This window comes from Abramis brama, assembly GCF_963993115.1.
Source record: "Abramis brama genome assembly, chromosome: 23".
NCBI classification, from domain to species: domain Eukaryota; kingdom Metazoa; phylum Chordata; class Actinopteri; order Cypriniformes; family Leuciscidae; genus Abramis; species Abramis brama.
Window position 1 is genome coordinate 30,468,291 of NC_139985.1, and position 24,802 is coordinate 30,493,092.

The 24,802-nt window shown below is 40.0% G+C and overlaps 2 protein-coding genes across 3 annotated transcripts in view; one reads left to right on the plus strand and one right to left on the minus strand.

Annotated features, from left to right (window-relative positions):
• LOC311073978 (metalloproteinase inhibitor 2-like) overlaps positions 1 to 14,419 on the plus strand; it is a 15,609-nt gene extending 1,190 nt beyond the window's left edge. Inside the window, exons 2-5 of the mRNA XM_084100139.1 lie at positions 1,548 to 1,642; positions 2,448 to 2,556; positions 5,821 to 5,945; positions 12,577 to 14,419. Of these exons, the coding sequence (XP_083956265.1) occupies positions 1,548 to 1,642; positions 2,448 to 2,556; positions 5,821 to 5,945; positions 12,577 to 13,041 (794 nt within the window). The 3' untranslated portion in view covers positions 13,042 to 14,419. The remainder of the gene's footprint in view (positions 1 to 1,547; positions 1,643 to 2,447; positions 2,557 to 5,820; positions 5,946 to 12,576) is intronic.
• LOC311074337 (synapsin-2-like) overlaps positions 1 to 19,955 on the minus strand; it is a 51,708-nt gene extending 31,753 nt beyond the window's left edge. For both annotated transcript variants that reach the window (XM_084100863.1, XM_084100864.1), the window contains exons 1-2: positions 19,821 to 19,955; positions 18,134 to 18,223 (exon numbers count right to left, since the gene is read on the minus strand). In XM_084100863.1, coding sequence (XP_083956989.1) covers positions 18,134 to 18,223; positions 19,821 to 19,931 — 201 coding nt within the window. In that variant the 5' untranslated portion in view covers positions 19,932 to 19,955. The remainder of the gene's footprint in view (positions 1 to 18,133; positions 18,224 to 19,820) is intronic.
• Positions 19,956 to 24,802: the final 4,847 nt, after the last annotated feature.

Genomic DNA, 24,802 nt, shown 5'->3' on the forward strand with positions numbered 1-24,802 from the left:
TTTAATTTTTTACAGTGTAGTTAACTAATTTTAACTAATGAACCTTATTGTAAACTGTTACCAAAAAATATATATACTTGTAAATATGCATTTTATTGAATACTAAATATTCACAAAATGGCAGTAAATTATTCACATTTTTTTATGAATCTCACTAATTTGTCAGTGTATTGCTTATGTATGTTCAGAAAGTCTTCCAGTTTTGTAGAATCTCACAAGTCAGAGGCCACAGGGCATAGCAAATACAATATCTCATCTTTTTTATTTTTACCTTGAAATTTTACATTTTTATTAACTATTAATAAACCTTTTCATTAACTTACAAACCCACTGCAGTTCCTTCACAAACCCCAGTTTGACGTAATTTTGTTGATGACAAATTTTCAATAATTTTTTTTTCTCTTTGTATTTTTGTATAGTACCAGGATATCCTATTCAGATCAATGTGATAAACAAGTTAAGGCTAAACATAAAGTCAGACGTAATCTGAAACTAATCAAAAAGTAGTCAGAAAATGTGTAACGTAACAGATTACGTTACAAACTACAGGTTTCAGCATGCAATTTTGTATTCTATAATGGACTATAATGTGTAAGTAATCTACCCAGCACTGCTAATGCACTATTTGTTCATAATTTTCCCGTTCAAATGTTGTGACAAATCAGATATCTATCAAGGACATTTCACCATTACAGTATGATATTCCATAAACATTTGCATTCAAATTAAATGCCTGTTATCATCACGCACATTATGCACAGATAACAGTTTGTAAAACAGATTTAGATTCAGATATTTTTTTTTGAAAAACAAGACAAAGGTATTCATTAAGAGTCTTTGTGGTTTAAATGTTGTGTTTCCGAGAGAGAAAGAGTTTGGATCCCTGTTTCCGTGCGTCAGAGTTGCTTTGGCATTCCAGTCCTTGTTCTTGGATAATCAGGCATGGAATGACCGGCATGAGTTTTTCAGTTGACTCTTGGCAGGTGCGATTTCTCTGTTAGAGCGCTTCATTTGAATAGATGTGAATGCAGCATCGTTTTAGATGTTCGGTAAGTTCCGTCACAAAAATATATGCCATATAACAACCATTTCTTTTTGCTTCGTATCTTTAGGTTCGGTGTTAAAAATGACAGTGTGAATGCGTGAACCAGTACTAAATGTATCATTTTCTTTTCGGGTCCAAAAGAGCCAAGCGAACCGAAGTGTGAACACACCCTAAAATGCACACGCAGGAATCAATAAATGGAATTTAAATTTTAATTTTATATCAAGTATTCGATTCCTGACCTTAAGTATCCGATTCCCACCGTAACCTTTTCAGCTACAGTATGTTTTAGGTACATCTAGCTGGACTATGTTTAGTAATTGATTTTCTAAGGTATTAAAGGACATTTAAGAATCAATAAGAGAATCAGTTCTGTAAGACACAGGTGATTCCCTTCTATGACACAACTACATTCTGAACTCTTTTACGACGCCGCCTGAAATATTTATTTTAATGTGTTCAGCCTCACACAATATATAACAACTGATTATTTTCCCATTAGTGATTCGAGCTGTGGTAACTGGGGAGAAGATCATACCCAGAGAGAGAAATGGAGACGGTATGGGAGAAGTTCAATATGACATCAAAGTGATGAAGGTGAGCTAAAGTATTGACGATCATATAAACGTTCTGCTGGGAATTATAATGATCTGATATAGCATGCTTTTCCTGGGACAGATTGGCCTGATGTCCAAATCTGGAGTGTGTTTCCCGAAAGCATCGTTAGCCAACTACAGTCGCAAGTTTCGTCGTTATCAGCAGTTCAACGAGTCGGTGTTTCCCGAAACCATCGTTCGACAGCTCTAGATCTCGACCTGTGGTTAGAAGAAGAGTTTGCATGACATGAACTCAATAAATCCTTATCTTGAGCAAAATAATCAAGCTGACATTCAGTACAATCTATATGTTTTATTTATAATACATACAAATGTCATTTACGTCTTTTAGTTTGTCAAGAGATTTAAGCGTCGTTGTTGAAGAGTGCGCATGTGTGAACGAGCTCTAGTGTAAGAACGAGCCTATGATTGAATCTGGAAATAAAAGTTACGGCGTTGTACGGGGAACACACCCCAGAATAGTCCATGATTTAAAGGGAGAGTTACAGTCTCTTTAGGGTTCTTGTTGACACATATACATGAACGTGTGGCATACGCTGGAAACACGGTTCGTGAAGCTTCGAAACCTTTAGTCGAAACGACTTTGGCGGTTTGATACACGCTCCGAGGAATCACTGGTTCGAAACAAAGGATTCGAAGCTTCACGAACCGTGTTTCTGTAGCGTTCGTCACTAGAGATTCTATTTTAAATATAATAATTAAAAAAAAAATGGATCTGCAGACCCAAAACACAATACACTGCTATACAATACCAACAATGGTTTTACAAAATCATGGTTTTGCAGGTGTTCAAAGGTTCTTCTGACAGAATAAAGCAAATCCAGCATGTCGTTACAAGTGAGATGTCTTCAATGTGTGGTATCGGACTGGGTTATGGCCAGTATCTGCTTTCAGGTAAATACAAAGTTCAGTCGTGAAACTCTAGATGGCACAGATAATATCATGATTGTTGTTTTAACCCCTTAACTGTCAATTGGCACACTTTTTTTATTGCCTTTTTTTCGTGTAATACATATTTTAGTAATCATTATACACTCATCTAAAGGATTATTAGGAACACCATACTAATACTGTGTTTGACCCCCTTTCGCCTTCAGAACTGCCTTAATTCTACATGGCATTGATTCAACAAGGTGCTGAAAGCATTCTTTAGAAATGTTGGCCCATATTGATAGGATAGCATCTTGCAGTTGATGGAGATTTGTGGGATGCACATCCAGGGCACGAAGCTCCCGTTCCACCACATCCCAAAGATGCTCTATTGGGTTGAGATCTGGTGACTGTGGGGGCCATTTTAGTACAGTGAACTCATTGTCATGTTCAAGAAACCAATTTGAAATGATTCGAGCTTTGTGACATGGTGCATTATCCTGCTGGAAGTAGCCATCAGAGGATGGGTACATGGTGGTCATAAAGGGATGGACATGGTCAGAAACAATGCTCAGGTAGGCCGTGGCATTTAAACGATGCCCAATTGGCACTAAGGGGCCTAAAGTGTGCCAAGAAAACATCCCCCACACCATTACACCACCACCACCAGCCTGCACAGTGGTAACAAGGCATGATGGATCCATGTTCTCATTCTGTTTACGCCAAATTCTGACTCTACCATCTGAATGTCTCAACAGAAATCGAGACTCATCAGACCAGGCAACATTTTTCCAGTCTTCAACTGTCCAATTTTGGTGAGCTCGTGCAAATTGTAGCCTCTTTTTCCTATTTGTAGTGGAGATGAGTGGTACCCGGTGGGGTCTTCTGCTGTTGTAGCCCATCCGCCTCAAGGTTGTGCGTGTTGTGGCTTCACAAATGCTTTGCTGCATACCTCGGTTGTAACGAGTGGTTATTTCAGTCAAAGTTGCTCTTCTATCAGCTTAAATCAGTCGGCCCATTCTCCTCTGACCTCTAGCATCAACAAGGCATTTTCGCCCACAGGACTGCCGCATACTGGATGTTTTTCCCTTTTCACACCATTCTTTGTAAACCCTAGAAATGGTTGTGCATGAAAATCCCAGTAACTGAGCAGATTGTGAAATACTCAGACCGGCCCGTCTAGCACCAACAACCATGCCACGCTCAAAATTGCTTAAATCACCTTTCTTTCCCATGCTGACATTCAGTTTGGAGATTGTCTTGACCAGGACCACACCCCTAAATGCAACTGCCATGTGATTGGTTGATTAGATAATTGCATTAATGAGAAATTGAACAGGTGTTCCTAATAATCCTTTAGGTGAGTGTAAATTAGATATCATTCGAAAGCTTACGAATTCAGAAATTTATCCTGTGAAAACCATTTTGAGATTGGATGTTGCCTTACTATGTAAATGGTACTTTAAATTATTTTAGCAGGCTCCTCCCCTAGTGGGCGGAGTCAGGTTTCATATTACAAAATTATTTTAACTACTTTATAATCTAAACTTTTCTAATCTTGACACAACCCATATTGTTGGAAAGGTCTGAGTCTCAAGGTTCCATATTTTGTGGACTATTTTGTGATAGAAGTGATATTTCAGCAGAAATTTATTAATTTGTTACAAGAGATTGCGTCAAATCAATCAATGGAATGTGGGTGACACCCGGTGGCTATTTTTGGTACATCGCCTCAACAAAATCTCATAGGAACATACATTTTTGTGATATAAACTTCAAATTTGGAACACAACTTGGTTAGATATGTGGTTTTAATTTGATAGTAATTTTATAATAAATCATATTTTGTAAAATATATATTTATATAAAATAAAAAAAATGTTTAGTACAGTACATTTGATTTACAGTAAATTCAAACTTCCAAAACTTTTTCAAACTTTCATTTTTTTAAGTGCTTTCACATCAGCAATAATCTGCTGAGTATCTTCTTTAAAACAAAACTATGGAGTTTCCTTTGTGTCTTTTTTGTTCAATCAAACGTACTGTGTTTGAGAGTAAAACTAATTATTTTGTAATAAAAAAAATAAAAGATTGCAAAAAAGTCTTTTTAAGGCTCAAAAATAAAGAAGTTGATAACAAAGTGATTTGCAATGCTTGTAAATCTATGAAAACATTTATTTTTCTTTGTGCATTTCGAACACTTTTTCATCACAAACGTACAAAATTTGCTCTTTTTTCTGCTATCTTTTTTTGCGGGTCTAAATTTTTATCTTGCAAGTTGAAAAGTTTTGCTTGCAAATGAAGCCGTGTCTCAGTGGGCGGTCTCTATCGACCAGTATGAAAGGCCCTTTTCTATTGGTCACCCTGGATCGAAGTGACAGGTTGGCCACGCCCACTATGTTTTCCTGCTGCTGTGTCTGAGAGAAGAGCGATTGAACTTGTAACATGTCGAGCAACAGGTAATTTACTGAGTAAGATAAGTGATTTAATATCATAAACTCAGTGACAAGTGAACTAAATAATCTCCCATTTAGATGTCTTTTATATTTATATAATTTAAAACTGTAAATCAATATCACACAAAGAGTGCCGTTTTCCCTTAAAATCGGCATTAGTACAATATGATATTGATTTTATATAACATTTCAATAGACAAGTTAATATTAAGCGACTTACATTTTAGACACATTATCGCCTGTTTTTGCTCTATTTCGTCATCGAAAATAGTTCCAAACTAAAACAACAGGACTGTTTTGCATCTCTGAGCACACACAGCGCTGCATGAATAAACGAATCGGTTGAATGAATGATTCAATGACTCACTTAAGACAGTCAAATGCTTCAGTCCTGAATGAATCAGCTGTTTGAATGAATCGGTTGAAATTCAATGACTCACTCATTAACAGTGACGTGTTGCCACCTACTGGCGGTTTTAATTTCACATTTAAAGTATCTTTTCAAATCATTTAAATGAATCACTAGCTCAAGCAGAGCATTTATTTACTGCTCAATGACCCCAGACTCCGCTATATGTGGCTTGCCGTCTGCTGCATGACATGTTCCCTGTTTTTTTTAATGTGTTTTATGACTTGTTTATATGTCAGGCCGCTCCAGCTATATGACACTGCGAAACTAAATCGAGTTCAGAGAGATCCACATTAAAGAGTTTTTTTTAGGGGGATTCTTCACTAATTTAACAGGAATTAGGAAATACTGACTAACATCATGAGTGGACCTCAGGGAATCTAAAACAAAAATGAAATAAACAATATGTTTTCTGTCTCTTAGGATATGTGGACATGTATGACAGACTCTTCATTACAATGTGCGATCTCATTACGCGCTGGGAAAGTCTCTCCTTAATGCATAAAAACAACATCCAATACAGATATCAGATGGGCTGTGACTGCCAGGTAAGAACACGTTTATTTAGAGAGGCTGAAATATCGGCCACCATATCAGTATCGGCCGATATATGTTAATTTTTTATGTTATCGTTATCAGCCCAATTAAAAAAATTTGGCCGATATATTAAATAATGTATTATTTCCTTCAGCTGAAACACTTCAGATGTTGCATGAAATATGATTCAAATCACTTTGAAAAAGGAAAATACAGTAAAGTGCAACACAAGTCTGTCACAAAGGCTACATAAAATTATATTGAGAACATCATTATAATTGTTTGTTTGGGTCATGAATTTTAAGGGTCAGACTTTTGTTTTTGTAAACAGGCTCTCAAAAATTATATAAAAACTTGGATTTAGATTATCGGCCAATATATCGGTATCGGACAAAATATTGATATTGGTTTTATGTTTTGTATGATACAAAACTGGGTGAACTGAGTTGTCGTAATGGGATGCACCAATATCAATATTTTGTCCGATACCGATATATTGGCCGATAATCTAAATCCAAGTTTTTATATAATTTTTGAGAGCCTGATTACAAAAACAAAAGTCTGACCCTTAAAATTCATGACCCAAACAAACAATTAAAAACGTTGGGTTATTTTTTAACCCAACTGTTGGGTTACACATATTGGGTCATTGTGTTGTGTTATTTTTCCTAAAATGTTGGGTCATTTTTTAATCGTTGGGTAATTTCTAGTAATAACCCAATGCATTGGGTTAAAATAACCCACAGTTGGGAAGGTGCTATACAACCCCATAGTTGGATCATTATGTTGGGTTCAGTTGTTCAGTTCGGTCACGTTCGACTGATTGGGATCACGCTTAGGGAGCCTGTCATCTTCGAGTATTGATAAAACGAGTCAATGCACACATTGGCGTGCGAGATTTGCATCCAGATTTGCTCCGCCCCGCAGCGCGGGTATAAATACGGAAGTGGATGCACGCACCACTTGTCTTTCGCTTCGGAGCCGATCGGTCTCATGGCGGTGTCTCTGAAGAGTGTTGATTCATTCAACAAGCGAGTGTGTCGGTGCTTCTTCTGGAAGTCTCTCCTGGTGCAGGTGTTTCTACAGCGCGAGTGCAGCGGTGGTCGCGAGCCTTCTGAGCTCTCCACTGCTGTTTTAACAGCATTCCTTTTTGTGTTTGTTTGTCTGACGGCCGGTTGAGGGCAAAGAGTGCTTCACTGATACAGGCTGCGCCATCGCTGTCAGTGTTGCCGCGATCATTCCCCTGTGTGCTCCGGCACTGGTGAGAGTTATTCATTTCCTGAAAGAGCAACACGGGTGCATTTGCCTTTAGAAAAAAAAAAAAAAAAGTTCTTACCGGGCAAGCCGCTGCATGCCATGGCGTTGCTACAGGTCTACTAGGCCAAGGCACTCATGGACATGCACGAGGGTAGCCCAGACCGTGCGTTCATAGGTGTGCTCCACTCCGCAACCGACCTCGCCCTCCGGGGTATGGCCGTTGCAGCTTGCGCGATCGGTCTGGCGATGTCCACCTAAGCCTTGCACCCCTCAGCCCCCTCTTGTGTCGGCAGCCGGCAGCTGGGTGCGGTTCGAGGACCCGGTCAAACGCCTTCTCACACCTGTCTCCACGGGTCGGCAGGACGCGCACTTCAGATCTCTACCCTTCGGCAACGCAGGCTATGCCTGTGTTTTTGCGTTTGAGGGTTCAAAGTCAGTGCAAAGTCCTACCCTTCGAGTGCTCCACAGCCAGTTGGGTCTTCGGGTCAACTGGGAAAAGAGTAAACTCGCCCACGGGCTGAGGATCTCTATTTTCGGTATGGAGATGGACTCGGCCCAACACGTTTCTCAAGAGGAATGTGTCCGGTCGGTGCTATACAGAACTGAGCAAGGGAAAGAGAAACTTTTCAGAGACTCCTGGGGCATATGGCAGACGCAGCCGCAATAGAACTGCTTCCTCCATATGAAGACCGCTTCAGCACTGGCTTCACGGCCAAGTCCCGAGGTGGCCATGACAGAGCGGCATGCTCCGTGTGACAATCACCCTGGCCTGCCGCCAAAACCTCAGCCCGTGATCAGACCTTTTGTTTCTCCGGACAACCGACCCTAGATCAACTGTCCACCAACACCGGCTGAGGGGCCACGTACAACAGGCATGCAGTAACGGAGGTCTGGGCAGGCCTCAGACTGCATTAGCATCAACTGCCTCGAGTTGCTAGCAGTGCACCTTGCCAGTACGCGCAGAAAAATGCCACTGCTCAGCAAGCATGTATTGGTCTGTAAAGACAACATTGCGACCGTTGCACTACGCTTCCCTCGCATGTCGCAACTCACCCGCCACCTCCTCCTATGGAGTCAGAAGCTTCTGAGGTTACTTCATTCCACTTAATTTTCCGGCCTGCTCAATTGTGCCACCGATGAGGCCTCACGACAGCCTGTGGCCCAGGAAGAGTGGAGACTCCATCTCCAGGCGGCCCAGCTGTTCCGGTACCACTTCGGGGCCGCACAGTTACATCTGTTTGCCTCTCCGGACTCGTCCCATTGCCAGTTGTTTACTCTCTGACCGAGCGGAGAACCCTTGGCACGGAGACACTGGCACACAGCTGGCCCTGGGGCCTACGCAAAGATGCGTTTCCCCAGTGAGCCTTCTTGCACAACACTGTGCTAAGTCAGGAAGGAGAAGGAGAAGGTCTTCCTAGTTGCCCCTTAATGGCCCAACTGGACCTAGTTCCCCCGAACTTATGCTCCTCTTGACAGCCCCTTCCTGACCCATTCCTCTGAGACATCTCAGGGATGGGGCACCGTTGGCACCCGCGGCCAGACCTCTGGAAATTCCATGTCTCGCTACGGAGGTTCAGGTATCTACCTCAAAATGATCGTAGATGCCATCACTTCTGCGAGAGCACCCTCTAAAAAAGTGAGGCTTGCTTACGACCTGAAGAAGAACCTGTTCGTTGAGTGTGTTCTTCTCAACCAAGAAGACCCCCGAAGGTGTTCGATCACTTCTGTGCTTTCTTTCCTGCAAGATGGGTTGGAGCAAGGGCTGTCTCCCTCCGCCATCAAAATGTATGTTGCCTTTATATTAAAGGTCCCGTTCTTCGTGATCCCATGTTTCAAACTTTAGTTAGTGTGTAATGTTGCTGTTAGAGCATAAATAATATCTGTAAAATTATAAAGCTCAAAGTTCAATGCCAAGCGAGATATTTTATTTAACAGAAGTCGCCTACATCGAACGGCCCGTTTGGACTACATCCCTCTACTTCCTTCTTTAATGACGTCACTAGATCCGTTTTTTGACTAAGCTCCGCCCACAGGAATGCTCCCTCAACTCTACCGAAATTCGTTTATGTACTTGCGCACTTCTTATAACTTACTGTGTTTACTCAGCTCTTACGGTGATTTTCTGAAGTAAAACTGACGCTTCATCTTTTGTGTGATGTACAATAAACTTTTTTAAACTCATCAGTTTATGTTTGATCATCATTCGGACCTGGTCCGAAACAGCAGACTTGTAGGCTATTAATAAATAATGGATACATACAAGCAGATGACAAATACATTATAATAACCGTAATTAAACTACTAAACTATACCTGTTCCATCTCTATACAGCACTCTGACTCTGTAGGCATTATTGTCCGACTCGAAATGAACACCGTTACTGAGAGTTTCTGATATTATCATCATTCCGTGAGATGAGATTGTCCTGAGAGACTGAGTGCGAGCTCATGAAGCTCCGCCCCCTGGGTCGTCCAGCAGCAGCTCATTTGCATTTAAAGGGCACACACTAAAACAGCGCGTTTTTCTGAGCCCCAAAAAATGATAATTTAAACATGCTGTAAAAAATGATCTGTTGGATATTTTGAGCTGAAACTTCACATACACACTCTGGGGACATCAGAGACTTATTTTACATCTTGTGAAAAGGGGCATGATACGGGACCTTTAACGCACAACATGGGCCCTATTTTAACGATCTAAGTGCATGGTCTAAAGCGCAAGGTGCAAGTGCACTTAAGGCATGTCCGAATCCACTTTTACTAGTTTAACGACGGGGAAAATGGTTGGCGTGCCAGGCGCATGGTCTAAAAGGGTTGTCTCTATTCTCTTAATGAGTAATGGGTATGTTTTGGGCGTACCGTGAAATAAACCAACCAAAGTCTCATCTCCTATTCCCTTTAAAAGCCAGGTACACAGGATGCCTCGCTGACAGATGTTTTTAGTTACACTTCAGTATTTAAAAGCTTGCACGCCAGTGTGTGCATTGGCTCATTTTATCAATACTCGAAGATGACAGGCTCCCTAAGCGTGATCCCAATCAGTCGGTACGTCTGACTACGTCTCTATGGCGTTATTTTCCTGTCAAATGTCGAGAGCGCATTATTGTAGCGCGAAAGTACATTAATATAATGCGCGAGCGCGAATCTCTCTGCTCGCGCGCGGAATATAATGTGCCGAGTGCGAATCTCTCCGCTCGCGCGCGGAATATAATGTGCCGAGTGCGAATCTCTCTGCTCGCGCGCGGAATATAATGTGCCGAGTGCGAATCTCTCCGCTCGCGCGCGCTCTCAGATACACGCTGCTCTTGTAAGAATTTTCTCTGGGCTCGCTCAGAGAATATGCCTGCACTTAAAACGTGTTCAGTGCAATCGCGAATCTCTCCTCTTCGCTTAAAGTAAGCGTGTATGTGCTTAGACTGTGTCCCGTGCGTTTGCGCATGCCTAAGTACTCTTCTCTTCAATTTCTTTTTTTTTTTTTTTTTTTTTGGTAACACTTTACAATACTGTTCCTTCATTAATGAATAATTACACAGGAACAAACGAGTAACGTATTATTAACATTCTAGTAACTACTATTAACTAACAAGAAACTCTGATTAACAAATTAGTAAGTAATAGCGCTCAGATGAATGTAGTAGTTCATTATTAGCTAATCAATAACTACTATTTTTTCATACCTCCCAGAGAACTACTATCTACAGGTTCATAATTAACATGAATAATGCATAATTTATGGTAACCCACTAGTAATGACTCAAGTATTACTACATCATTCTAAAGGAACTACTAATTATTTGGATCAGTATTCTAAAGTGAAAAACATGATAACAACCTAATATTGACTGAAGTCATTGTAAGCTTTTGAGATTTTTGTAAGATTTTGAATATCAATTTCTTCCAATGGATTTGGTAACACTTTAGTCATTACTAGTGTGTTCCCATGATCTTCACTTTATAATACTGATCCAAATAATTAGTAGTTCCTTTAGAAAGATGTAGTAACACTTGATTCATTACTATCCAAACCCTTACAAAAGCCTTACAAGCTTACAATGACTTCAGTCAATATTAGGTTGTTATCATGTTTTTCACTTTAGAATACTGATCCAAATTATTAGTAGTTCCTTTAGAATGATGTAGTAATACTTGATTCATTACTAATGGGCTACCATTACCTTATATTAAACATTGTGCATTATAAATATTTATTAACCTGTATATAGTAGTTCTTATAGTCTTCAGTGAGGTATGAAAAATAGTAGTTATTGATTAGCTAATAGTGAACTACCACTTTTGTAAGGCTTTTGTAAGGTTTTGGATAGTAATGAATCAAGTGTTACTACATATTTCTAAAGGAACTACTAATTATTTGGATCAGTATTCTAAAGTGAAGATCATGGGAACACACTAGTAGTGACTAAAGTGGACACCACACGCGGCTATTGACTGACCACGAACAGTTAATAAAACTTTCTGTTCTGTTCTGTTTTTTATTTTTATTTTTTTATGAGCATATGTACAGGCTATATGTATATATATGCTGCTTTGCTTTCTTTATTCCGTTGTATGTAATTTGTACATTTTTGCTATGTAGCCTAAGTTATATTTTTGATACCTTGGCATTAATAAAAAAATGTAAAAAAAAGAAATTGAAGAGAAGAGTAGATTATATTCCGCGCGCGAGCAGAGAGATTCGCACTCGGCACATTATATTCCGCGCGCGAGCAGAGAGATTCGCACTTGGCACATTATGGTGTTTGGTGTTTTAAGTCCCCAACGGCGCCTTCCAGGCAGCGAGGGGATGGGTAGGTTTAAGGTTGAGGGTAGGGCTAGCTGCCTCTAAGGAGCCATTGGGGGCTTAAAACACCATCGAGCGCACATTATATTCCGCGCGCGAGCAGAGAGATTCGCGCTCGCGCATTATATTAATGTACTTTCGCGCTACAATAATGCGCTCTCGACATTTGACAGGAAAATAACGCCATACGTCTCCGTTTCTTCCTTCAGGGAATGAGGGTTACATACGTAACCGAGACGATATTTTTCAAAAAATGTTGGGTAATTTTTTCAAATCGTTGGGTCATTTCCAGTAATAACCCAATGCATTGGGTTAAAATAACCCCCAGTTATTTGGGTGCTATACCACCCCAGAGTTGGGTTACTTGTTGGGTTATTTTTAACCCAACATTTTTAAGTGAGTGAGCAGATAAACAAGTTCTAGAATACTAACTCATTCACTAATTCATTTGATAATTTAATTCAATTCATTATGTCCAAACATACCCTGACATAGACTTGATTTATGAAGGTTTGAGTGTACAAAAACATAACTGAAAATATATATTATATTGTATTGTAATATATCAATCTGTGAACGCATCTGCAGATCTCCAGCTGCACTGACCAGCCCTGTCATCCCAGCCAGCCCAGCTCTAAGAGAGAGTGTGTGTGGGACAACTGGTCTCACTCATGGTCAGAGCCACTTCATGAGTTCGCCTGCATCAGACACAGCGACGGCTCCTGCAACTGGTACACAGGAACGGCCAAAAACCACACAGGAACACGCCTGATGCATACAACCCCCCCCCCCCACCACACCACCACCACCACCACCACCACCACCACCCCCCCCACCACAACACCACCACCACACCACCCCCACCACCCCCACCACCACCACCCCCACCCCCACCACCCCCACCACCCCCACCACCACCACCACCCCCACCACCCCCACCACCCCCACCCCCACCCCCCCACCACACCACCACCCCCCACCACCACCACACACACGCCTGACGTCTACAAACCACACACACGTCTGACGTCTGAAGTCCCAGAGCACCACTGAGTCTGAGTGTGAAAGAAGCTGCTTGATGCTGATCAAATCTGAACACAAGCAAGGCCTTTAACCTCCTGCAACCACCCAGAATAATTTGCATAATTGCATTGGATTATTAGCATGTTATATTACTGTAATGCTTTCATATGAGGACACATTGTTTCTTTTAGGTCATTTGATTTTCTATCCAAAAAAAAAAGCAATTCAGTGATTTATTTTGAATTGAAAAAAAGGGTTTATGGGCAAAAATGCCATTTTCAACTGATCTTTAATGCCTAAAGAAATCAGGAAGATGCAGCATGGGCCTTTTCCACTTTTCCACTTCTAAATTAATCTTAAGCATGTTACAATTTATCTGCATAATTTTGGCTTGCTGTAGTTTAATGAGGTATTTTTAACAAGTAATAAAACGTTTTCAAAGCGTAAACATTTAATAAAAATGTGCAGGAGTTAAGGAAGCTACTGTGTCTATATCTCTCTATTATGAAGCAACGCTCATGTTTTGCAATAGTTGTTGTGGTCGTTCGCAATAAATCCTGCTGATTGCCAAACTGTGTTCATTTAAGAATGTGATGCAGCAGCTTTAGCTTAGCTTAGCTTAGCTTAGCTTAGTTTAGTTTAGTTTAGTTTAGTTCAGTTCTCGGGCATCCGCTGATTTCAGGTGTGAATGTTTTGGTCTAAAAATAGTGTGATTTCCTTCATATCTATAGTAAGCATCACTGCATTCACGCATTGCTTTGCAGATATAAATGATAAAATAGCATTACACTTTTTTAAAGGGATAGTTCAACATTTAAATTCTGTCATCACCCTCAACTCTTCAGAATAATATCCCATCATTAATAGCTGACTACAGGACAGATGAGTAGTGCTACAGTTTTATTGAGGTCTTTCTGCGGTTGAAACACTGATTTATGGATTATGAGACATGATTGATTTCAGGAAGTTGTTCTGTATCTTTCAACATTCCTTCTGATGTCCATTGATGTTTATTTGCTGCTGTAACTAGTAGTAAACAGGAAGAGATGATCGTTTCATCTGTCACACACATTAAAACACACACAAACACACATTTATGGACTTAATTTAGTATTTAGTATTTAGGATTTGGAAGCTGAGACCTTGTTTCATATCAAAGGTATGCTTAGATTGCTTTTATGTTCATCAGCTTCTAGGGCATTGATTTTGAAATAAATTCGCTCTGCAGGACAGTCAACAAATTCATCCAAAATACAAATTTCCATGGAGATAAATATGCAATTAACTACTAAAGAGTTCTGTGTGTAATAATCATCTGTGTGTGTTTTATGGGAAATGTATGTTAGCATGTTGATACATTTGTATGTTGTTAATGGCAATGCCTTAAATTAAATGCATTTATCTAGTATTGCTTTTCACTTTTGTGTTCTGAATCTGATTAAAAACTATGCTCATATACTATAATTTTAAGACATTTTGGTCGAACAGTCATTGTGGATTCTTGTGCACAGCTGACCTACACTGAGAGTCAACAGCAAACATCCAACAACAGGAAATTATGTCATATAGAAACCACCAGAAACCACACAAACAACATAGTTTGCTTTCACAATGCAGAAATCTGTTCAAGATTTTGCAGTGATGATTTATATTCAAATGCAGTGTGTTTATGAAGGCGCCACTGAATTCAAACAAAAGCATGTAACGTCTGGCTTTAGTTTGAGATAATCTTGATTTTCAGTGTCATCCAGAGTGAGAAACATCTGCTATGACAGCAAACACTTAAAGTACACTTTTAATTACAGAAATAATATACTTGTCACGTGTCAGTGCTTGTTTGGACTTTCAGTTTGTGTTTTGATTGGTTCCTGTTTTCCTTTGTTCTTTTTCCACCACTCCTTCGTTTCTATGGTTACTGTCATTATCAGTTCAGCTGTATCACCTGTTTAATCAATCATAATCTGTATCCCTGTGTTCTGTTAATCAGTGTCATCTGTGTTTGTATTTAAGTTCCGTGTGTTCAGTCTGTCATTGTCTGATCTCAGTAATATTCAGTGTGTGTTTCTACCTGTTCTGCCGTCTTGTGTTTAATTACCAATAAACCTTTGTTTTGGAATTATATCCTCGTCTCCGTCTGCCTTCATGCAACCACTCATGACAGAAGATCGGACCAGCCCACATGGACGACAGCTGTATTGGTCGCAATAGCTCAAGAGAGCACGGAATTTTTCTCCTTTGTGGAGAACTTTGTTCGTCGAGCCGTCACTAGCCCCCTCGACGATGAAACCCTCAAGCTGCTTTTCTGGATCAGGGCCAATTTCCACCAGGCCACCAACCTCCCAAACACCGATGGACTGAACTGGAAGGAAGCCATCGGCAGGTGTTTGGTGAGCGTCGCGTCCCGATCCAGAAAACAACCACCATCACCAGCAGCCGCCGAGACCGCCCTTCCAGAGCTTCTTCACGTCATGCCTGCCATGCCTGTGTCTTCGGACAAGATGGCCGCCGTGCCTGAGTCAGCTCTGGAAGATGCCGTGCTGATCTTAGTGGCCACAGCTATTTTGTGTGTGTGGGCAGCACACACATCAGCCACACCACCTGAGACCTCGGCAAAGATGGCCGCCGCCATGTCAGAGCCTGTTCCTGCCGCCAGAACTGTTCCTGTTCCTGAGTCTGTTCCCGAGCCCGAGCCCGAGCCTGAGCCTGAGCCTGAGTCTGTTCCCGAGCCTGAGTCTGTTCCCGAGCCCGAGTCCGAGCCTGAGTCCGAGCCTGAGTCTGTTCCAGAACCAGAGCCTGAGATGGTTCCTGAGCATGAACTCCCAACCAGCCTCCCTCTCCCACCTCCTTCCATCATCCATTCCTCAACCACGCTGTCACCACCCCCTGCTAGCCCCACAGCTCACCCACATTCCACCTTCAATGAGGTGAGCTCTATGCGGGTCTACCAGTGTTCTGCTCCAGCATGGTCGGTGGATCCCCGATCTCCACCTCCAACCTCCGCGACCAGGACTCCACCTCGGCCGGTCGATCCATCAGCTCAACCTTGGCTCCTACCTCCCTCATCTCCACCGTGGCCCATCAGTCCACCAGCTCCGCCGTGCTCCCTCGTCCCCCCGGGGTCGTTTGTTGGCCTACCCTCGCCTTGGGACTACACTCCTCTGGCTTTGCCTCGTCCCTCTGGCTCCGTTGGGCTCCTCACTCCCTCCAGCTCCACCTTGGTCCTCTGTTGCTCCGGTTCCACCGCGGCCTTCTTGATCCCCGCCTGCGCCTCGGTCTCCAGAGCCGTCGGCATCGCCATGTCCCTCAGGATCCTCAGCATCGCCTTGGCTCGTCGGCTCTCCGGCTCCATCCGGGTATCCTCTTCCACCTGCTCCGCCTCCGTCAGTCGGCCCCCTGGAGTCACCAGCCCTGCCTCCACCATGGCTCCTCCCTCCATCTGTTCCGCCCTGGTCCCTCCTGCCTTCTCTCTGCCCTTCACCGGCTCTTCGCCTTCCTGAGCCCCTTCCCTCCCTCCCTCCCTCCCTCCACAGTTGGTCTATCTACGGCGTGAGGACGCCTACCGGGAGGGGGGGAGTACTGTCACGTGTCAGTGCTTGTTTGGACTTTCAGTTTGTGTTTTGATTGGTTCCTGTTTTCCTTTGTTCTTTTCCCGCCACTCCTTCGTTTCTATGGTTACTGTCATTTAGTTCAGCTGTATCACCTGTGTTTAGTTAATCATCATCATCTGTATCCCTGTTCTGTTAATCAGTGTCATCTGTGTTTGTATTTAAGTTCCGTCTGTTCAGTCTGTCATTGTCCGATCTCAGTTATACTTAGTGTGTTGCTACCTGTTCTGCCGTCGTGTTAAATTACCAATAAACCTTTATTTTGGAATTATATCCTCGTCTCCGTTTGCCTTCCTACAACCACCCGTGACAATACTTTAAAAGTGTAAACTTGTAATGTTTTCAAATGTTTAACATGTTAATTGCAATGAATTGTAGTTTAAATTGACATAATATTAAATGCAGTTAGATTCATTTCTGTCACAGCGCTCAAGTCGGACTTCAGTACATCATAATATCATAATTACTTCTAGTGAAATATGGTTAAAGTTCTTGCTGAACGTACTAACAAGCATTTATGGTAAACTAAAATATACTTTAATGTTATTTCTATTGAAACTTGTATGGCATGCATTTAAAAATATTCGTAACTACACATTTGTAATGACGAAGTTGCAATTTTAATAACTTTAAATGCAGTGTCAAATTACACACTACAGTTAAAATTATAATCATGTGCTTCAGTGTGTTAGTCAACACATCAAAATCAGTGCACTTCTTTAAAGCATGACAAAAGATTATTAAAACATAATGATTAAAAATGTACTTTAAAGTAAAACTCGGTAACACTTTATGTTTGACAGGGACCGTTGCATATGTTACATGTAGTAATGACAATAAATTATGCGTAATTACATGTAATTAACCATAAACCAAACCCTAGTACGTGTTGTTCATTAATATTTCTCAATACTTAAATGTATAATTAAGGACACTTTAAAATAAATGCAACCTAAAACTTATGACACAATTACAAAGTGCACTTTATAAAAGTGTACTTAAGAAACAGTCATTAAAGTGTACTTTTTTCTTTAAGTACACTTACGGTAAGTGGCCTTAAATATCATTAATATTATATTATCTGTAAGTATTTTTTAAGAGCACATTCAGTACTATTTAGCACATTTCTTTTTCAGAATGGTGTATTTTCTGTCACTAGGACATAATAACATAGCTAATCTAAATTTATAATGCATATATTTTGCCATACCATACAGTATAGAGTTAAAAAAACCCGAATACATTTATATATAGTATACAAAATAACCAAAGCTAATGTAATAATATAAAAAAAAATTGGTGTTATTAGTATTAGTGTTTCCAGGTGTGCATGTTTATTTCATTAATATTATCTTTAGGTAGTTTATTTTAAACATACTTTTAATATTTGAAGTTCCATATTTGAAGGGGGGGGGGGGGTATTGTTGTTATATTCAGTAGAGAAGCGCTGAGTGATTCCTGCGTGTGGACGGGTCTCTGGGCTGAAGGGAATGAAAGCGAGGTGCTTCTGATCTTACCATGTCCCTGTAGTTCGAGTAGAACGTCTGATCAACGAGAGGGAATTTATCCGCTCCCAGTTTATTGTAGATGCTGATCAGCTGAGCGAACTGCAACAAAACACAGAATCCGTTTGGGTGAAAATGATGGCAAAAGTAGAACTTGAGTCAGCTAACAATTATAGACAAACCCAATCTGATTAAAATAACATGCAAACCATTTTTGAGATTTTTATTAAATGCGTCGAGTAATCCTCACGAAACTTCCGAGGCAGCGTTACGGATTAATGATCTACAATATAACAGAGCAAGTATTTATTTACTACAATAGTGGTTTATCACCAGAAATAAGATCAAAACTGGAAAACGTAGGTTGAAGAGTTATTATGCTGCACGATTCTGGATAAACTGAGAATCACAATTTTTTTGGTTCAAATAGAGATCATGATTCTCCCACGAATCTGAACAGACAACTAAATAAAATAACAGATTCTGACAAAATATGAATTGCTGCGGTCTATTTGAAAATGTTTAATTAATTAGAATGAATATTTAAAAAATTGGTTTGAGTGAATGATTCAATGACTCACTCATAAAGACTTCACTTGTTTCATTACTGGATGAATCAGATTTTGAACGAATCTCTTGAATGAATGATTAAAAAACAAACACATTTTTATCAGTCACTTGTCGCCACCTACTGGTGTAACGATGTAGTAATTGTGATTTACTGTATTTTGTACTGTAGACATCTAGCCTGACTACGTCAGACTTCGTACTTCCGCTCAATTTCATTTCGCTTCTGTACTCAGTCTGAGACAGCTTCAGAGCTTTCTGTTTGCCACCGGTCTGGAAACAGCCGGCCAATCAACGAACAGAGGGCGGGCTGAGAGCCGTGACGTACACGCTGATTGTACCGTGGATGCGTAGATTTACTTCACATAATCTGCAAAAGTCGTTCACAGCCATGTTCACTCCGGTATTTCGCTCGATGGTTTTGTTTTCGCATCATACATGTGTTTACAGTTAAAGTTAAATGCGGCTGAGCATGCGCATAACACACGCCATAACCAAAAGTTATGTGATTGGCTTACGGGTAACCAATGATTTTAAACTTCAGACAAGCGCCCCCTAGCAAGAGAGAAAACACTTCTCTGTTATGCCATTCCAGACTCTGGCCCCGTTTACACGTAGCCTACATGGTTATTTTGAAAAACGGAGACATTTCTCTTCGTTTGCGCCCTTCGTTTACACGCAAACGGAGGATTCGCCAATGAAACCGATTCTTTCTAAAAACTCCGGCCAGAGTGGAGATTTTGAAAATCTTCGTTTGCCCGTTTGCATGTAAACTGAGAAAAACGGAGTTTTAGGCAGCGACGTCACAGAATGTGACTATTTTCGGGATTCTGATTGGCTAAGGTGGGCTTGAGCTTCTCGTTACACTGCCACCTACAGGTTTGGCATGCTCTTGACAGCATATACACAGGTTCGTGTGCACGATGTTATTTTTGAAAACGAAGAGGGGAGAAATGTCCGTTTATGAAAATAGCCATCCACGTGTAAACGTAGCCTCTGTCTACGAAGCAAAGTGAAGTAGCAGAGTCTGGTATTACCAGGCTAGTAGACATCAGTGTTTATATCCGAACTATAATAAACTTTTATCTTTTACCTTTTAAGGAAAAACACAGTTGAGTAAAAGCACACTCACGGCCCACGGTTTGTCACAGAGGTTGTAGATGGACTCGAGTGAGTTGACGCTTGGGATCCCGGCGTACTGCAATCCGATGATCATGTTCCTGAAGTCTTCGTTCTGAGCCATGCTGTACGCGTGCTGTCGGACCAGGACGAAATCAGGCTTGAAGGACCTGGAGAATAATAACACAGATACAGCAACACACACACACACACACACCCCCATCTACAGCAGTGTAAAGCCTCCAGCGTGAGTAATCTGTATTTCTCACACACACACACACACACACACACACACACACACACACTGATCTACGGCAGTGTAAAGCCTCCAGCGTGAGTAATCTGTATTTCTCACACACACACACACACACACACACACACTAATCTACGGCAGTGTAAAGCCTCCAGCGTGAGTAATCTGTATTTCTCACACACACACACACACACACACTAATCTACGGCAGTGTAAAGCCTCCAGCGTGAGTAATCTGTATTTCTCACACACACACACACACACACACACTCATCTACAGCAGTGTAAAGCCTCCAGCAGGGGCGGACTGGCCATCTGTGTGATCTGGAGAATCACAGAACGGCCGGTACTCCAGGACGGCCGGCGGGCCGGCCCACCGACCCACCACCCGCCACGCACGCAGTCATCACCTGTTTTTTCCCCCCACTAATCTGTTTCACACTCCAGTACTGTAGGTGGCAGCAATGCACCTTTAAGTTGGATGCCTCTGCACTGGCCGTGGCCGCCAAGTAAGGAAAAGCAAAGACGTTAGATAGAAGCATAGAAACAAGCAAACAATATGCAACGCGGCCGCGGGTAAAAAACGGAAAGAAAAGGGTGTGGCTGAGAAGGCGAGAGAAAAAAAAATTGCGGAATTTAGATACTGAAGCCGCTAAATATCGCAAACTAACTGAAATATTTAGCAGCACAGCCAGCAGCAGCACCTCGCAGTTAAATATTAGCAGCAGTGAAGAAGTGAGCCAGACAGCTATCTATGCAGCAACATGCCACCATGTTGAGGGACAGAAAGATGAGCTGGTTCCACAGGCAGATCCAGGGCAAGTAAGTATGGAACATGAGAGGAGAAAGAGAGTTACTTGCTAGGGATGATGTTAGGAAGTGATATTCAGGTTGCTACGTTTTTAATGATTACAGTAGTTAAAACAGCTAAACTTAAACATTTTAGCTGTAAAATGCCACATGCAGTAGCTAATATTAAGAAATATGTTGTGCGTTTACTTTTAAAAATGTTGGTAAAAATGTTGGTAACCTTACAGTTAATGCTTACAAACTTTGGTTACATTTGTAATGGTGTATTTTCTTTTAGATGTGGTATTATTATTTGTGCAGTAAGATTAATTACTGCATAAATTAATTAAGATTATTAAGTAATAAATTCATTTTAAGACAGCATGGAATAGATTGTATAATATGCTGTTATAACAGCATATTATATAATCTATTCCATCCATGCTATCTTTGAATAAAACCTGTTTTTTTTTTTTTAAATCCATTCCATCATTTGTTTATTCAGGTTGAGCTTAGACCAAGTCCATTTATATGTGAGTATTCAAGTTAATGAATAATATGCTTTTAACACAACATCTAGTCAACATCAGTGCTATTGCTATAATTTGGATGGTATAGTATCATGAGCCACAATTAAAGTCTTGTGACACTCATGCCAGGCCTTATTGTTGTTGTTGTCGAGTTTCCGCGTGCCGATTGCTTTGGGCCGGGCCTAGTCAAAGTCCAGGGCCGTTTTTGAGTCCCAGTCCGTCCCTGGCCTCCAGCGTGAGTAATCTGTATTTCTCTCTCACACACACACACACACACACTGATCTACGGCAGTGTAAAGCCTCCAGCGTGAGTAATCTGTATTTCTCTCACACACACACACACACACACACACACACACACACACACACACACACACAGAAACACTAGAGTGGGATTCATTCAGTGTGTTTTTGGGCCATTCGATGATGACGAGCTTCTCTCTCACTTGACATTATAATGTGCACTATCTGTAAAGATGACACGCGTGAAAATGGTTTTGAACTCTGTTTATTAAATTGAAACTATTTTCGGTAACACTTTATTTTACAGTGTCAGTGTCCTTGTTGTTAAATGTACTTACCATAGTAATATCAGTAAATTATGCATAATTACATGCAACCAAATCCTAATGCTACCCTAACCCTATAGTAAGTACATGTTGTTAATAAATATTACTCAGTACTTAAATATATAATTACACTGTAACAAAGACACCTTAAAATAAAGTGTAACCCTATTTTCTCATCACAGAATCAGCCCTTGTATCAGTATCTGCATATTTTTTTTAATGCTCAATAACATAAGAACATTGTCAAGGAATTACATACAAATACATATAATATACTAAAAGAAAGAAAGAAAGAAACAATGATTATACAAAAAAAGATGACATGACAGAGATATGACAAGTGTGACACTACAATAACATACATTAATATACAAGGAAAGCTTTAAGTCGCCTACATGTATTTTCTTTAAATATTTCATCATAACTTTTATTAAATCTTAGGGATTTTTTAAAAATTATTTATATAATGAAGAGATTTAAGAAGTGAGATTAATTCAGTGTCAAAATAAGGCTAGGACAGAAACTTTTGTTTATGAATGAAGAATTTGCCATATAAAATAAAGAAATTGTCCGTTGAACTCTTGAACTTTTGCAGTCTGCATTCAATACTGTTCAGAACCGTTTAAAACAGCTTAAACTGGTCTTAAATGTACAAAAGTCAAAAATAATGGTATTCACAAACTCAAGACAACTTCCAGTTTCTTCTTCTAGCATCTCAACTTCTGAAGGAAATGAAATTGAGTTAGTTAACAGTTATAAATATTTGGGTATAATCATTGATTCTAAACTATGTTTTAGAACGCATGTTAGTAATCTGGTTTATAAGCTTAAGATAAAGCTTGGCTATCTTTATAGATCAAAATCATGCTTATCCATTCGCGCTAGGAAATACCTGGTGATGGCCACTTTTCTTCCCATATTAGATTATGGTGATCTGATATATATGAATGCTTCTGCCCAATGTTTGAAGAAACTGGATGTTGTGTATCATTGTGCATTACGTTTTTTCACTGGTTGTGGTTATAGGACACATCATTGTATCCTTTATTATACAGCTAAATGGCCCTCTCTTTATGCAAGAAGGTACACTCACTGGCTATGTTTCATTTACAAGGTACTTCTTGGACTAGCTCCTACTTATTTGAGTGTCCTTTTAACAAGAAATCACGGCCATTATGGATTACGTTCAAATGATGTACTACACTTGTTGGTCCCCCGTGTCAAAACAGAATTAGGCAAAAAAGCCTTTATGTTTGCAGCACCTTCTGCCTGGAACATTCTTCAGAAATCGTTGAAAATGACTACCTTTATTTCTTATAGACAGTTTGTTTCAACTCTGAAAAATGTGGAGCAGGTGAACATTGGTCAGTGTAACTGTTCATAAAGTATTAAGCATTTTTCAGCACAGGGTCTTGTGATATATATGTATGTGTATTTGATGTGTTCTTTTATATATGTTGGAAATTGTTCTATGTTTTTTATGCTGCATCTTGGCCAGGTCTCTCTTGTAAAAGAGATTTTAATCTCAATGAGTTTTACCTGGTTAAATAAAGGATAAATAAAAAATAAAAATAAAAATTAACAATGTACTCTAGGGGTTTATTTTTTATCGTCTTTATAATAAAAAAATAATGTCTTTTAAACTGAACGAATGTGTAACATTGGTAGAGTCAAATATGTAAGAACCAACGTCAGACCAAAATTGTTAAATCTGCATAATAATTTCAACAGAGCTACGTCATCATCATCATCATCATCCTCATCATCATCGACGTCACGTAAATGAATCCTGGTGTTGTCTTTGCTGTCATCAGGCACGTCATCGCTCTATAGTAGATTTATGCTTATTTAAAAATATAAATGAATAATAATAGTCAACGCTCGATCCTTCAGCGCTCTCTAGTGGCTGTTCATGAACACACAGCATTCCCAGAGGATTCCTGCTACTTTCCTTCACTTTACCTCATTACCTCGCTTTTGTAGTGTATAAAAACACACAGGGCATTTTATGGAACTCCGAAATGCTGTTTGTTTATTGATTAATTGAGTTCACACCAAGGACTATAACTATAAAGATTTAGTTGTAAATGTAAAAGAATAGCAGATTCCACAACTATCATGATCACGATACAGAGGAACAACAGTGTTGGAATGGAATCACTTTCAGAAACATTTTATTCCATTTGATGAACGATAAAAACGTCTGACATCCAATCAGAATCCATCCTGCTTTAAATGTACACTATGAAACTTTTTTTTTTGGTCAAGATTTATATAATCAATAAAATAAGTCAAATACATCATCAATTCTTTTTCCAAAACATGTTTTTGTCTTGATTTACTATATGTTAAGCCTATTACACATGTTTATTTAGACCTTTATATATATATATATATATATATATATATATATATATATATATATATCAGAAAAATACAAGACCTTTGTATCATTCAGAGATTTTGAAGAAGGTGCACAAATGAACACAGTCTTAATAGCTTTTTCATTAGTACTAGATTGAATAGTAGAACAGTAATATTAAAAATCCTTTAAGGGCTCCTTAGAAAAGGGGATTTTGTTAGAAAACTTACACTTATGAATGTAAAATTTGACTTATTCACACTCTTGTCATAGGTATCCAAAAATTACATTTTCAAAATTAAAGAGCACTTTTCCCTTAATAAACATAGACACCTCATGCCATAAGCAGGGTTGCCAACTCTCACGCATCTCGCGTGACAGTCACGCATTCAGCCTCAATCTCACGCTCTCACGCTCAACAAAGAAATCTCACGCAAAAATCGACATTCTTCTGTGCTGTATTTTTTTTCACTCATGTGCACTAAATTTCAG